General features: G+C 43.8%; 2 protein-coding genes across 2 annotated transcripts in view; one reads left to right on the top strand and one right to left on the bottom strand.

The window, feature by feature from the left end:
* Positions 1 to 2,300: 2,300 nt before the first annotated feature.
* On the bottom strand, positions 2,301 to 4,867 carry klhl42 (kelch-like family, member 42; the record flags this gene model as incomplete). Its single annotated transcript, XM_083907304.1, has 3 exons — positions 2,301 to 2,782; positions 3,831 to 4,024; positions 4,104 to 4,867. 3 exons carry the CDS (start codon positions 4,865 to 4,867, stop codon positions 2,301 to 2,303), a joined length of 1,440 nt encoding a protein of 479 aa, XP_083763430.1.
* Positions 4,868 to 6,579: 1,712 nt separating this feature from the next.
* The window catches only part of LOC310941540 (endosome/lysosome-associated apoptosis and autophagy regulator family member 2-like), a gene marked incomplete at its 5' end in the record, with an annotated part of 38,400 nt that continues 31,832 nt past the window's right edge, over positions 6,580 to 13,147 (top strand). Inside the window, 4 exons of the mRNA XM_083906727.1 lie at positions 6,580 to 6,711; positions 10,193 to 10,313; positions 12,476 to 12,665; positions 12,752 to 12,899. Coding sequence (XP_083762853.1) covers positions 6,580 to 6,711; positions 10,193 to 10,313; positions 12,476 to 12,665; positions 12,752 to 12,899 — 591 coding nt within the window. The remainder of the gene's footprint in view (positions 6,712 to 10,192; positions 10,314 to 12,475; positions 12,666 to 12,751; positions 12,900 to 13,147) is intronic.

Raw genomic sequence — 13,147 nt, 5'->3', positions numbered from 1 at the left:
TGTTGCCTTTTTCAAATCTTAGTCCTAAAACTTAACCAGTTCCTTTAGAAATAATAAGTTGTTCTTTTACTTAATTAAACCTTAATTTAACCAGGTACGTCACATTTTTACGAGGGAGACCTGGTCGTTAGGGTTTTGGTCTCCGTGAGGACGACTGGTCCTTGACATGGTATCGGTCCGATATTGGTCAAAATCACTGGATCGGATATCGGACAGATAAAAATGTACAATGACACGCTAACAGCTTCACACCTTCATAAGTGGACTAAAATGACTGATATCGGTCTAAAATGACTGATATCGGTCTAAAATGATTGATATCGGTCTAAAATTACTGAAATCGTCTAAAATGATTGATATCGGTCTAAAATTACTGATATCGGTCTAAAATGATTGATATCGGTCTAAAATTACTGATATCGGTCTAAAATGATTGATATTGGTCTAAAATTACTGATATCGGTCTAAAATGATTGATATCTGTCTAAAATTACTGATATCGGTAGATACTGGAGTTTGTGACGCAAAAAATCGGTATCGTCTCATCCCTACAATGAACCACAAATAAAAAACAAAGAGAATCAACATCCACTCCCTGATGATCATCATCTTTATTATCGTCCAACAGATGAAAGCACAGAGAAGCTGAAATAATCCCATAAAACAAACACTTCCGACTCCCGACTTTAGAGTTTAAAGAAATAAATGTCGGTGCTTTTTTAAAAAGAAAATATTTTTCGAACCAAAACACACTCACGAGTCGTGGGGAAATTGAGACGGGAAATTGAGACGGAAAACAAAATCTGCTTTAGCAAAAACAAAAAAAAAGGCTAAAGTTTTGGTCGTTTGCTGGAAATGTAACAAGTCTTTTTGCATTTTGTGCTTTTTTTTCCCGTCTTTTTTTTTTTTTAGATAACTGAGGTTTTTTCGCAGAAGGCACGTGTGCGTCGTCACTTTCGTGGAATTGCCCTTTAAAGCTTTGCTTAGGAGTGAATATCTCTGGGAAATTAAAGTGTGTTTTACAGCAGGAAAAACAAAAAAGAAAGTAAAATGTCATGTTCCCGTTAAAAGTGTGGCAGTGTAAAACCAAAGCCGTTTATTTAATCTAGATTATCTGCACTTCAGAGACGGGGGGGGGGGGGCGGGGGGGGAAATGTCGTGAATTACGGATTTAAAAATGTACATCGAGTGTAAACGTTGAGGAATTGTTCGGCCCGTAGATGTTAAAACATGCTCTAATGCAGAATAATCCCCGTCTGTGCTCGTCGTGCGTTCGTTATTCTTGTTTCTCTGAAAAATGCATCACCAGGTGCTTGAAAGGTTCATTAAAAAACCTCTTATTCTTCACATGACTCAACCTGAACAGAGAGTGAGTCATTTAAACTGGGTTCAATCATTGTCAGCGTCCTTTGTGCCGGATATCTTTCACCCAGACGGTAAAAAATAGTCTTTGAAAAGGAGAGTTTGAAGGGGTTGTGAGCGCCCCCTGTGCCTGAAGAACCAGCATAAGAGAGGCAGCTACACTTAGTATCGAGTCCACAGCATCTTTAGAAGATGGTCCGTGCTTTATTTTGCTGTTAAATGGCTTTTTCTGCACAAATTCTAGAGCTTTTAAACATGCTCACACTCCCAGTGAAGTTTGTGTCATTTATTCGTTAGAACAAAGGATTTTTTTAACACTGAAGTCACAAAATTTGCACATTTTAACTCATTAATGGAGTTAAAGTGGATCAACAACTCCCGTGTTCCATGTTGTTAAAATCGCTTTTTTTCTCTATGGAGTTTGGTGCAGGGAATGAGCGGCTTAATAAAGTGACACAAACTTTAAGTTTCCTATCAGAAAACAGAAAAGGTTGAGATAAATGACCCAAAAAAAACAGTTTTAAGATACAATAGACTTAAATTGGCATATATTTTATTAAGTTAACCTTCTATTATGTGGCAAAACATCTGGTTTTCCTTACTTTTGTTAAGGTATCTGATATTTCCACAGCTCTAGAACCTGAATTATCACTTTATGGATTCAGTAAACGCCTTCAGAACTTATTTTCAGAGAAACGGGTGATTAACGCTGCGATTTAGGCGCTTTTTAACACGCGAAAAAAGGCACAAACCGTTGCACTTTATCGCTTTCACACTTGAAAATGAAGCTGAAATTTGCAGATCTGTACAACGTAGTGTTTTGTGGGTTTTTTTGAGGCACATTGGTCACGAGGTGTTCAACCTGGCAACCCCCGGGGGTCTGAGTCACTTCCTCCGCATTAATGTCTGTCCCCCCCCCCCCGTGGTTTCCGTGTCCATCATAGCGTGTTGGGGAGGTAAAGCGAACACAGCAGCATGTTCTGTCCCAGCGCCGGGAACCGCCGGAAGGCCTCCCAGGCGTCGGAGAAGATGTTGTACTTGAGGAAGACGCGGTGCTCCAGGCTGGTGGGCAGACTCACGTCCCTGCTCATGATGTAGATGCCGTCGTTGTGCAGCGTGCACGTCAGGTTCAGGCCCGACTTGGACGTGTTCTCCTTCAGCTGGATCCACTCGCCCGTGCCGACGTTGTACGACTGCACCGTCAGCACGTCCTCCGTCTGGCTGGGACGCCGCTGCCGCTGCTGCTGCTGCTGCTGCTGCCGCCTGTGCGTCGTCTCCAGCTCGTGGGTGTAGCCGCCCACCAGGTAGATGGTGTCCTCCACCGACAGCATCTGCTGCTTGCGGATGTGAGCGGAACACGAGCGGAACACGGACCACGTGTCCGAGGTGGGACAGTAGCAGAGGACGTTTGTGTTCCTGTCTGTGAGACAGAAGGAAAACAACAAGAAACTCTATGAGTGTATCCACCGGTGACGTCCACAGCATCTTTAGAAGGCGGTCTGTGCTTCATTTTGCCGTCAAACACCTTTTTCTGCATGAAATATAACGTTTTTTAAAACAGCTCACACTCCCGCACCAAACCCCCATAGAGAAAATCGTCGTTTTTTGCTCACAGTGACACAGGAGCTGCTGCTCTGCTGCTGCTGCCTCTTTTAGTGACGTTTGTGTCATTTATTCGTTTGAAACGAGGACTTTTAACAACTGAAGTCACAAAATTAACACATTTTAACTTAAAAATGGAGTTAAAGTGGATTAATAAGTCCGGCGTTTCATGGTGTTAAAATCGCTGATTTTCTCTATGGAGTTTGGTGCAGGAACTTAAAGGGACACTGTGTAGTATTTATGGGTTTATATAACCCAAAATCCACTCTTTTATACATATTATGTGCTCCTGCATTGTCTAGTCGCTGCATAATAGTTTTTGTTTCATTTTCGTAGTGTTTCAAAAAGTCATGTAAAATAACATGGTCGCGGGCCGCGGTTGCGTAGCCACTGTTAGCAGAGAGACGCCATGTTTCTACGGGAGCCTGTAAGGACAAACGCGAGAGAACAAATCAAGCGTCGCTTTACTTGTAGCAGGAAGTCCCGCCTCCACTCTCTCCGCTTCGTCTGCTACGGCCGTGGTAGCTCCACCCTCTCCCTCGCCTCACGAACCTCATCTGCTGACACGGAGAAAGACGACGAGGACGACATTTGACCGGCTGAGGACACCGTAGCGCTCAGGGAAGGGAGGGGGGTGAGCAGAGGAGCAGTTCGTTGTTGTAAATTTCAGCCTCTCCTCTAGATGGCACTATAAACTACTTACTTCACCTTTAAACTTGAGTTTTTCTGTTGGAAAATGTTCTTTAACGATGAACAGAAACAGTTTTAAGCTACAACAGGCTTAAGTTAATCATGTATCTCGGTATCCACAGTATCTTTGTGGTTCTAGAAAACCGTTAAAACTCGATTTTAAATCGAAACCAAACCTCTCGCAGTGTATCCACCCATGACGTAGATCATTCCCTGGCATTCGCAGGCGGAGAACTCAGCCAGTGGATCGGGCATGGAGGACACGCAGGTCCACCAGTCCTGCTCCGGGCAGTAACACTCCACGGTGCCCAGAGACTGACCTCCGACAGCGAACAGCTTCCCCTGCACGGCCAGCAGCTTGAAGTTGGACCTGAAGACAAACCGACATCAGACCGCGCAGTCAGACTCGGGTAAGCGTGTTTTTTTTTGTTTTTTTTTAATTAATTTACCGTTTCTGGTTGAGCGGCGCCACCTGGTTCCACTCGTTGCGACTGGGGTTGTAGCAGTGCACGGCCGAGATCTCCTGACTCGTCATCCTGTACCCGCCCACGATGAACAGGTAGTTGTCGAGGACGGCCGAGCCGTAGCCTCGCACGTTGATCATGTCCGGCGGCAGGTTGTTGGCCAGCGGCTTCCACCGCTGCTCCACCTCGCCGTACCGCAGCATGGACCAGGGCTCGTCCTGGTCGGGGACGTCCATGGACAGGCAGGTGAAGTCCCCGATGGCCACCAGCGTGGCCGTGCCTTTCATGCGCATCTCCCTGACCTGGTGGCGGACGGCGGAGGGGAGGCCGCCGAACTCGGGCCGCCGCAGCATGGGGTGGTAGTAGCAGCTCATGTACTTGAGGCACGCGGCGCGGAGGTCGTGAGTGCCGTAGACCTCGGCGAGGCCGTACAGGTCCACGCAGTTGTCCGGGCGGATCTCGGAGCTCAGCAGCTTGAGGATGGAGGTGACCTGCAGGAAGGAGGCGGTCTCGATCAGGTCCTCCAGCGTCTCGTTGACCACCTGGACCTTGGACGTGTTGATGAACTCCAGCACCAGCTCCAGGCCGGGCGCGCTGAGTCCCTGCAGCTGCACCGAGTTCTCCGTGGACTCCCTCATGCCGGAGCTGTAGAGCGCGCGGAAGTAGTCGCTCTTCTCGATGAGCTTCTTCTTGTTCACCTCGTAGGTTTTGTCGTTCATGACGATGGCGACGACCTGGTCGGACGACATCGCGGAGCTTATGTTTGCATCTGTCGTGTTTTCATTAATCCTTTCTGTTTTTCTTCTGTCTTCTTCTCCTCAAGTATTGTCTGAAGTTTACATTAACTTCTACTTTGTCCTACTCAATTTGGAGATCATTAATCGATGACTAAATCAATTAGCAACTATTTTTGATCGTCAAATTTGATCACTTTGAGTTGTTTTGTTTAATATTTAGAACAAGTTCTGATTTTGCAGCTTCTCACATGTGAATATTTTCTTGTGATTCTCCTCCTTTTAACAGATAAATCGTTGAAACTAAATGAAATTAGTTTGTGGTCAAAATTAGACAACTCTTTTTGTACATATTATTAGTCAAACAACACATTAACAAGTAATTAAACTAACCGTTGCTGCCCTAGTCGAACGCAAAAAAAGTAACTGCTTCAAAATACATAAATTAAGTTATTTTAACTGGCAAACAACACGTGACAGTTGTCACAAAACATGCGATTGTATTTAAATATGTTAAATCGTTTGTCTCATTTCAATAAGAACATTGTTTTCCGGGTTGTTTGTTTACATCTCCCGGTGATGGAGCTCCGTGTTCGCTCTATATATGGACACGAGCAACCGTCGTTAGCCGGGGAAGCTAGCAGGCTAACCGGAGGCGAGCGGTGGCGGTGGCGGATGCGGGACAAACGAGCCTTCTGCCCTCGCGTTAACGGCCCCCGACAGTCCGGTGAAACGTCGCTCCGGTCTCCGGCGATGTTGCGTAAAGGACGTGGTTCGTGTCGGACAGCGTCATCTCCGTTTTCCATTGCATTTTGAAGAAAAAAAAGATTCGCCGAGCTGTCAAATGTTGTAACTGTTTTGATTCTGCACCGCTACTACATTTCCGGGTTTGATTCTTCTTCGTTCCTCTAACGGTTGTGTTTTTGCTGCTCCTGCCACCTGCCGGTCAACAGCGGAACAGCATGTTATTAGTAAACATACAATATTTTTAGTTTAATTTGCAATGTTTTATGTGATTTAGAAAAAAAAAAGTTCATTTAAGTTTTTTGAATAATAGATTATTATTATTGTTATAATTATTATTAATAACAATAGTAATAATATGTTATCATAAATACATTTTTATTGTGAACTATATATCATTTGTGGCCATCTTTGGTGATCTTATATCTTATATTAATTTGTGTAATGTCTTTTTTTGTCCTTATACTTACATTTTGTGTTAATTTTTTTCCACTTTATTTTTCCCCATGAAACAGGAACACAGCAGTTGGAAACTGCTGAGTCATCATTCCCAAATTAGTAGAAAGAATAAAAACTCTTAACATTATACTTTTGTCATTTGTTTTCCCAATCTGTAAACAAAAGGGTGGTTTTATTTTGAAAGTCCTGGCCGGATGTTTATTAATTTTACGGCGTCAATTGACGGTGTAGTAGTAGCAGAAGCAACAAAATGCCGAGTCACCATTTTCGGATAATTATGAGGAATACAAATATTTAAAAAAAAAATGTTTTTTTTTTTTTTTCAATCTGTTTCAATCAGTGTTGTTTTATTTTGAAAGTCGTGGCCGGAAGTGTGTTGTTGATGTTGCGTGTACGTTGACGGTGTAGCAGCAGCAGACGCGTCAATGACACGAGCGCCTCAGTCTAAACACGGTCGGTGTCTTTGATGTTCGTGTCTCCGCAGCAGCCGCGGACCCGCGCGTGTTTCTGATCCCGAGCTGAGGATGCGGCTCCCGGCCTGGACCTCCCGCTCCCCCCGCTGCCTTCTCCGTCTCCTCCTCCTCCTCCTGCTGCTCACCATCACCGCGCTGACATCACCGGTGTCCGCGGACGGAGACCTGCGGCCGTGCGCTGAGGTGAGACAATAAATACATCGCTATCCCATAATAACCTCACGATTAAAACACAAATGTGATCATTTATAGCATTAAATCACGTTTTTTTTTTTATCTTTATTGTTGAAATGATGTAATAAAACTGGGGGGAGGACAATTAATTAAAATGTCCATGCAGGAATAAACAAAAGCACATTAGACTCGAATGGATTCATTTAAAAATAAATAAATAAAATTAATGAAGTCAGCTTCGTTTTGGCTCAACATAAACACACACACACACACGTGATGATGCGGTGAACACGTCTGATCCGATTAAACGCGACAGTAAATACGCTCCATAACGAGATGACGCCGTCTGCTGGACCTTCATCCCCGCTATGAGTGCACCCGCTGTCGGCCACGACTGACGGGATTACCCGCTGATAGGTGGAGGAGAGCGAGAGAGAGGAGAGAGAGCGCCACCAGGCTGTGATGATGTCAGGGTTTAAAGTGACTTGGGATTTAAACACTAAACACATTTTAGAAAATAGAATTAAAAAAAAACCAATATATATAATTGCAACTAACAGTAAATAACAGGTTTATTTTTTTACGTGTGTTTAATTGTGCGTTCCAATTACCTCGGATGTTGGAAGTCGGAACGAAAGCGTATATTTCTGTTACGCTGCTGTTTTGTACGTTTTGTGACGTGATTGACGCGGAGTAACCGCCGTCAAGTGGACATACGTTGAAAATTCTCAACGGGTGCGACAGACGCGATTTTGCGCGATAGACGTGATTTTGTCGCGTCCGGCGTCATCACAGCATTAGTCGTTAGCTACGAATGAAACGGTACTATGTGTACGACTTCCGAGTTGATCGCGTTCTAGTTGCGAAGTCGGGGGGGAAAAACGAAACTGTGTCTGCAAACCTATTCACGTCAGGCTAGCCGTCGTTAGCAATACCATTCGATTGTTTTTGCACGCAGAAACAGTCCACGAATTGAAAAACATTTTAACAGTGCTACGTTTCCGATTTTACACCCATTGCGAGCGGCAGCCATCTTGGAATCCCATGTCCGGGCTAGCGAGGCTGCACCGATTTCGTGATTTTATCGCGGGGCGCTTGGCCCGGTGACAAAATCGCGTTCCGTCCGGTGTCATCACAGCATTAGTCGTTAGCTATGAATGAAACGGTACCATGTGTGCGACATCCGAGTTGACCACGTTCCAGTTGAGAAGTCGGAAATATAGAATCGTGTTTGCAAACATATCCACGTCGGGCTAGCCGTCGTTAGCAATACCAGTCAGTTATTTTTGCACACACAGTCCACGAAAAAATGTAACGGTACTATGTTTACGACTTTACGATTGAATGTGAAACAAAACGCGACGGAAGTGCGGTCAACGCTAAAAGTAGCAATGTTTGTACGCGCGGCAGCCATCTTGGAATCCCATGTCCGGGCTAGCGAGGCTGCACCGATTTCGTGATTTTATCGCGGGGCGCTTGGCCCGGTGACAAAATCGCGTTCCGTCCGGTGTCATCACAGCATTAGTCGTTAGCTATGAATGAAACGGTACCATGTGTGCGACATCCGAGTTGACCACGTTCCAGTTGAGAAGTCGGAAATATAGAATCGTGTTTGCAAACATATCCACGTCGGGCTAGCCGTCGTTAGCAATACCAGTCAGTTATTTTTGCACACACAGTCCACGAAAAAATGTAACGGTACTATGTTTACGACTTTACGATTGAATGTGAAACAAAACGCGACGGAAGTGCGGTCAACGCTAAAAGTAGCAATGTTTGTACGCGCGGCAGCCATCTTGGAATCCCATGTCCGGGCTAGCGAGGTTGCACCGATTTCGTGATTTTATCGCAGGACGCTTGGTCCGGTGACAAAATCGCGTTCCGTCCGGTGTCATCACAGCATTAGTCATCAGCTACGAATGAAACGGTACTATGTGTACGACATCCGAGTTGACCGCGTTCCAGTTGAGAAGTCGGAAATATAGAATCATGTTTGCAAACATATCCACGTCAGGCTAGCCATCGTTAGCAATACCAGTCCAGTCAGAAGTGCGGTCAACGGTAAGAGTAGCAATGTTTGTGCGAGCGGCAGCCATCTTGGAACCCCACGTTAGCGAGGTCGCACCGACTCCGCGAGTTTGGAAATTTCCGATTTCCGACCACAACTGGAATGCTCCGTAATAGTGTTTTTTCTGTTTACATCGGGGGGTTGGAAATGTGAGCGACGTCGTCGCGTCAAGTAAGACTTCCGACTATTCCGACTAGAATTTGAACGCGTAAAACCACGCAGAAACGGCTACTTAACGCTTTGTTTAAAAGAACTAAGCGCGGTGATGATTGCGACGGGACGTTTTTTTTCACATTTTCGCCTCACGGTTTTCCTGTGAAATGAAGTCATTAGCATGTGTCGTAGCGGCGGATATTCACCTGCTCACAGAGCAGATCTGCTGCTCATGTATTGACATGGACTAATTTGTTTAAAACCGCCCGTCTCCTGGGAGACTCACGCCGGTCGCCATGGAGACTGGTGTGAAAAGCGAGAGAGAGAGAGAGACGGGATGACATTCAGTGGCACGACAAACAAACTGCTGATACCTGAGATAGTTTTATCTGTGTGTGTGTGTGTGTAAGATAATCTCCGCTTCATATTCAAAATCACACGCTTTTTCACGAGTGAGTCGAAGAGTTTTATGAGCATCGACGCAAAAGCTTTGTTCAATATTTAGCGAAAACCCCCGCCACTCGCCTCATTCACGTCAACTGAGATTATCTGCAGCTCCCTCTGTGACCCTCGCAGCCTAATCTAGATGAACGGATGGATTTTAATCCCGTAACGGGACACAAAAATCAAGACAAACGAGACTAATAAAGGGTAATCTCAGGATAAAATGTGAGAAAATGAAAAAGAATGCGCTGTTTATTATGCAATTAAAAGAGCAATTAGCCATTTAAAAGTGTACATTTGTGTTCGTAATGCCAAATTCAGTTCATCTATAACGTGAAAAACTCATCTTCATCATAAATCTGCCCTCTGTTGCTCTCGTTTCAACTCGTTTTATCACAATTTAAAGTTATTAACGTCACAATCGAAGTCCACTTTGCTCACAATGATGAGAATAAACAGCTGTTTTCTTTATTATTATTATTATTATTATTTATTTATTTAAATGTGGTCAGTGTGCAGATGACCGAGCCGGCTGCTCGTGCTCTTAATGGAGCCATTAGCGAGCCAGCGGCCGGTTGCCGTGGCGACCAGGGTCGGCCACTACTTTTGCCCTCTGCATCCAATGTTTCTCCAATTTCTTTCATACGACAGGCTTTTGTTCAGGAGTAAGAACTGGTTGGACCAGAAACATCTCACATTTTTATGGAGACAATAGAGTTCATATGAACTCTTTATTAAATTACATACATAAATAAGCGCTCTTGTGTAAATAAATGTGGTTTGTATTGATTGTATTGTGTGTGTGTGTGTGTGTTGTCTCTGCAGACAGACTATTATTACCAGTACACTGAGTGCGACAGCACAGGGTCACGATGGAGAGTCACCATCCCTCACAGTCCAGGATCCTGCTCAGGTTTGCCGTCTCCAACCAGAGGAACAGACTGCTGTGAGTCACCTCGTTTTTAAAGTGTTTAAACACTCTCAGGTGCACTATTAGGTTTAAAAGCATTTTGGTGTTTTAGTGACTTAATTATGTGTATAATAGTATACTATTAAAGCTTTTTATTTATAGGACTGAGGTAAAAACAAAATACTGGCCAAATATATGATAAGGTGAGCTAATTTAAGATAAGATAATTGTTAGCATAAAGTAAGCTAAGGTACAGTAAAATAAGCTAATATAAGGTATCCTAAGCCAAGCTAAGGTAAGGCAAAATAAGTTGAGATAAGATTCAAAATAGGGTAAGGTAAGCGAAGCTAAGTTGGTAAGCTAAGCTATTATCAGGCAAGGTAAGCTAAGCTAACATAAAACATAAGGCAAAGTCAGCTAAGGTACGACAAGGTAAGCTAAGCTATTATCAGGCAAGGTAAGCTAAGGTAACATAAAATATTAGGCAAAGTCAGCTAAGGTACGACAAGGTAAGCTAAGTTATTATCAGGCAAGGTAAGCTAAGCTAACATAAAACATAAGGTAAAGTCAGCTCAGGTACAACAAGTTAAGCTAAGTTATTATCAGGCAAGGTAAGCTAAGCTAACATAAAACATTAGGAAAAGTCAGCTAAGGTACGACAAGGTAAGCTAAGTTATTATCGGGCAAGGTAAGCTAAGCTAACATAAAACATTAGGAAAAGTCAGCTAAGGTACGACAAGGTAAGCTAAGTTATTATCAGGCAAGGTAAGCTAAGCTAACAAAACATTAGGCGAAGTCAGCTATGGTACGACAAAGCAAGCTACGTTATTATCAGGCAAGGTAAGCTAAGCTAACATAAAACATAAGGCAAAGTCAGCTAAGGTACAACAAGGTAAGGTAAGCAAAATCAGGGTAAAATAAGATAAGGTATCCTTAAACAAGCTAAGGTAAGGCAATAAAATAAGATTTGAACAGATTTAAAATAGGGTAAACTAAGCTAACATCATGGCATGGTAAGCAATGCGTTAACCCCACTGCAGGTGCTGCTAGCATAATACAGGACAATGAAGGGGATATAATTTCAGTAGATTTATTGTTGTTATTATGTCAGATGAGTTCATGATCGCACACACTGTGATCACTTCATTCATCAGACAGGGATTAAGTTCCGTGCCACACCTGCACTGACCGTAATTCGCTTGCTCAGTATGTGAGATTAGAATGATTCAGCATAAACTCCTGCCCTCTACTCTCTATGTCTTTCTGCACAAGTGCAGCTAATGGGCGACTGATGCTTAAATTAAATTAAATTAAATTAAAATGAAAAGTCTTAAGATATTATCTGAAAAAAAAAAAAAAGGTAAGCTGAGCTAACGTCAACTCATCTAAGATTATGTGAGCTAAGCTAACACAACACAAGGTAAGATATAAGATAGGGTAAGGTAAGCTAACCGGGGTCGTACCTATGTTCCCCGTTTTTCCCAAAAAAGGTCCACTTTGTATGTGACAGGGGAACATAGGACCCTTTTTTTGAAAAAGGGTAGGGTTAGGATTAGGGTTAGAGAAAGGGTCCTATGTTCCCCGGTCACATACAAAGCGGGGAACATAGGACCCGGGGAACATAGATACGGTCCCAAGCTAACCAAATGTAAACTAAGCTAAGGTAGGGTATGGTAAGCCGAGCTACAGCAAGGCAAGGTCAGCTCAGGTAAAGCAAGGTTAGCTAAGCTAATGTAAGCTAAAGCTAAAAGCTAAAATAGTTTAAAATAGCAAGGTAAGCTAAGCTAATGTAAGCTAAAGCTAAAATAGTTTAGCTGACGTTGCCTTATGTTAGCTTAGTTTACCTTGCCTGATAATAGCTTAGCTTAGTTTAGCATGTTTACTTAGCTTTGCTTACCTTACCCTATTTTGTATCTTATCTTATTTGACCCTAATTTAGCTTACCTTATCTTGTTGTACCTTAGCTGACTTTGCCTTATGTTTTATGTTAGCTTAGCTTACCTTGCCTGATAATAACGTAGCTTGCTTTGTCGTACCATAGCTGACTTCGCCTAATGTATAGGGGTATGGTTAGCTAAGGTAAGGTATAGTAAGCTAAACTACTCTAAGCTAATGTAAACTAACATTGACTAAGAAGTAAGCTTTAAGGTTGCACATATCGGTCGACCTTTAAACCTCTTCTCTTGTTCCTCTCACAGCTTTTTCGTGTCCAGCGGGGAAGTTTTTAGAAATGTCCTCTCAACAGTGCACGTCCTGCGCCGCCGGCTCCTACTCTCTGGGCAGCGGCCTCCGCTTCGACCAGTGGGACGCCGTCCCGGCCGGGTTCACCAGCCTGGCCAGCTTCTTCGACGCTGGACCGAACGGCGAGGAGGTTCAGACGTGTAACAGGTGACACAGACATGAGTGTGAATAAATGAACGAATGAATGGACGAATGGACGATCGGCGTTAACGTTTGCTCTGGTGTCGCCGCAGCTCGTCGTGGACGCCTCAGGGCGTTTACCTGGAGTCGAACCGCGACGAGTGCACGGTGTCCCTGGTCTACGCCGTTCACCTGGAGAAACAGGGCTCGGTCTCCTTCACCTACCAGTATCCTGACAACAACATCTTCTTTGAGTTCTACGTAAGTACACACTTATACATATATACAGTCTGCTAATCTAGCTTCCGCCGCGGTAGACCGTACCATTTCACTGTGGTATCCCAAAGGATGGGTAACCAAAAAAATGGAACAGTTGGGGCTGGTTATTTTTAATTAGACACTCTCATGCCGTGTTTCTACCAAGTTGAACGGTTCAGTTTGATATGGTGCATTTTTTCTTTGGGGGCATTTCCTTTAGGAGTTGTACCAAATTAACCGACCTCAACCAT

Source organism: Microchirus variegatus (genome assembly GCF_963457635.1).
Source record: "Microchirus variegatus genome assembly, chromosome: 20".
NCBI lineage: Eukaryota > Metazoa > Chordata > Actinopteri > Pleuronectiformes > Soleidae > Microchirus > Microchirus variegatus.
The sequence above is the reverse complement of the archived record's forward strand: the minus strand, read 5'-3'. Positions and strand labels throughout refer to the sequence as shown.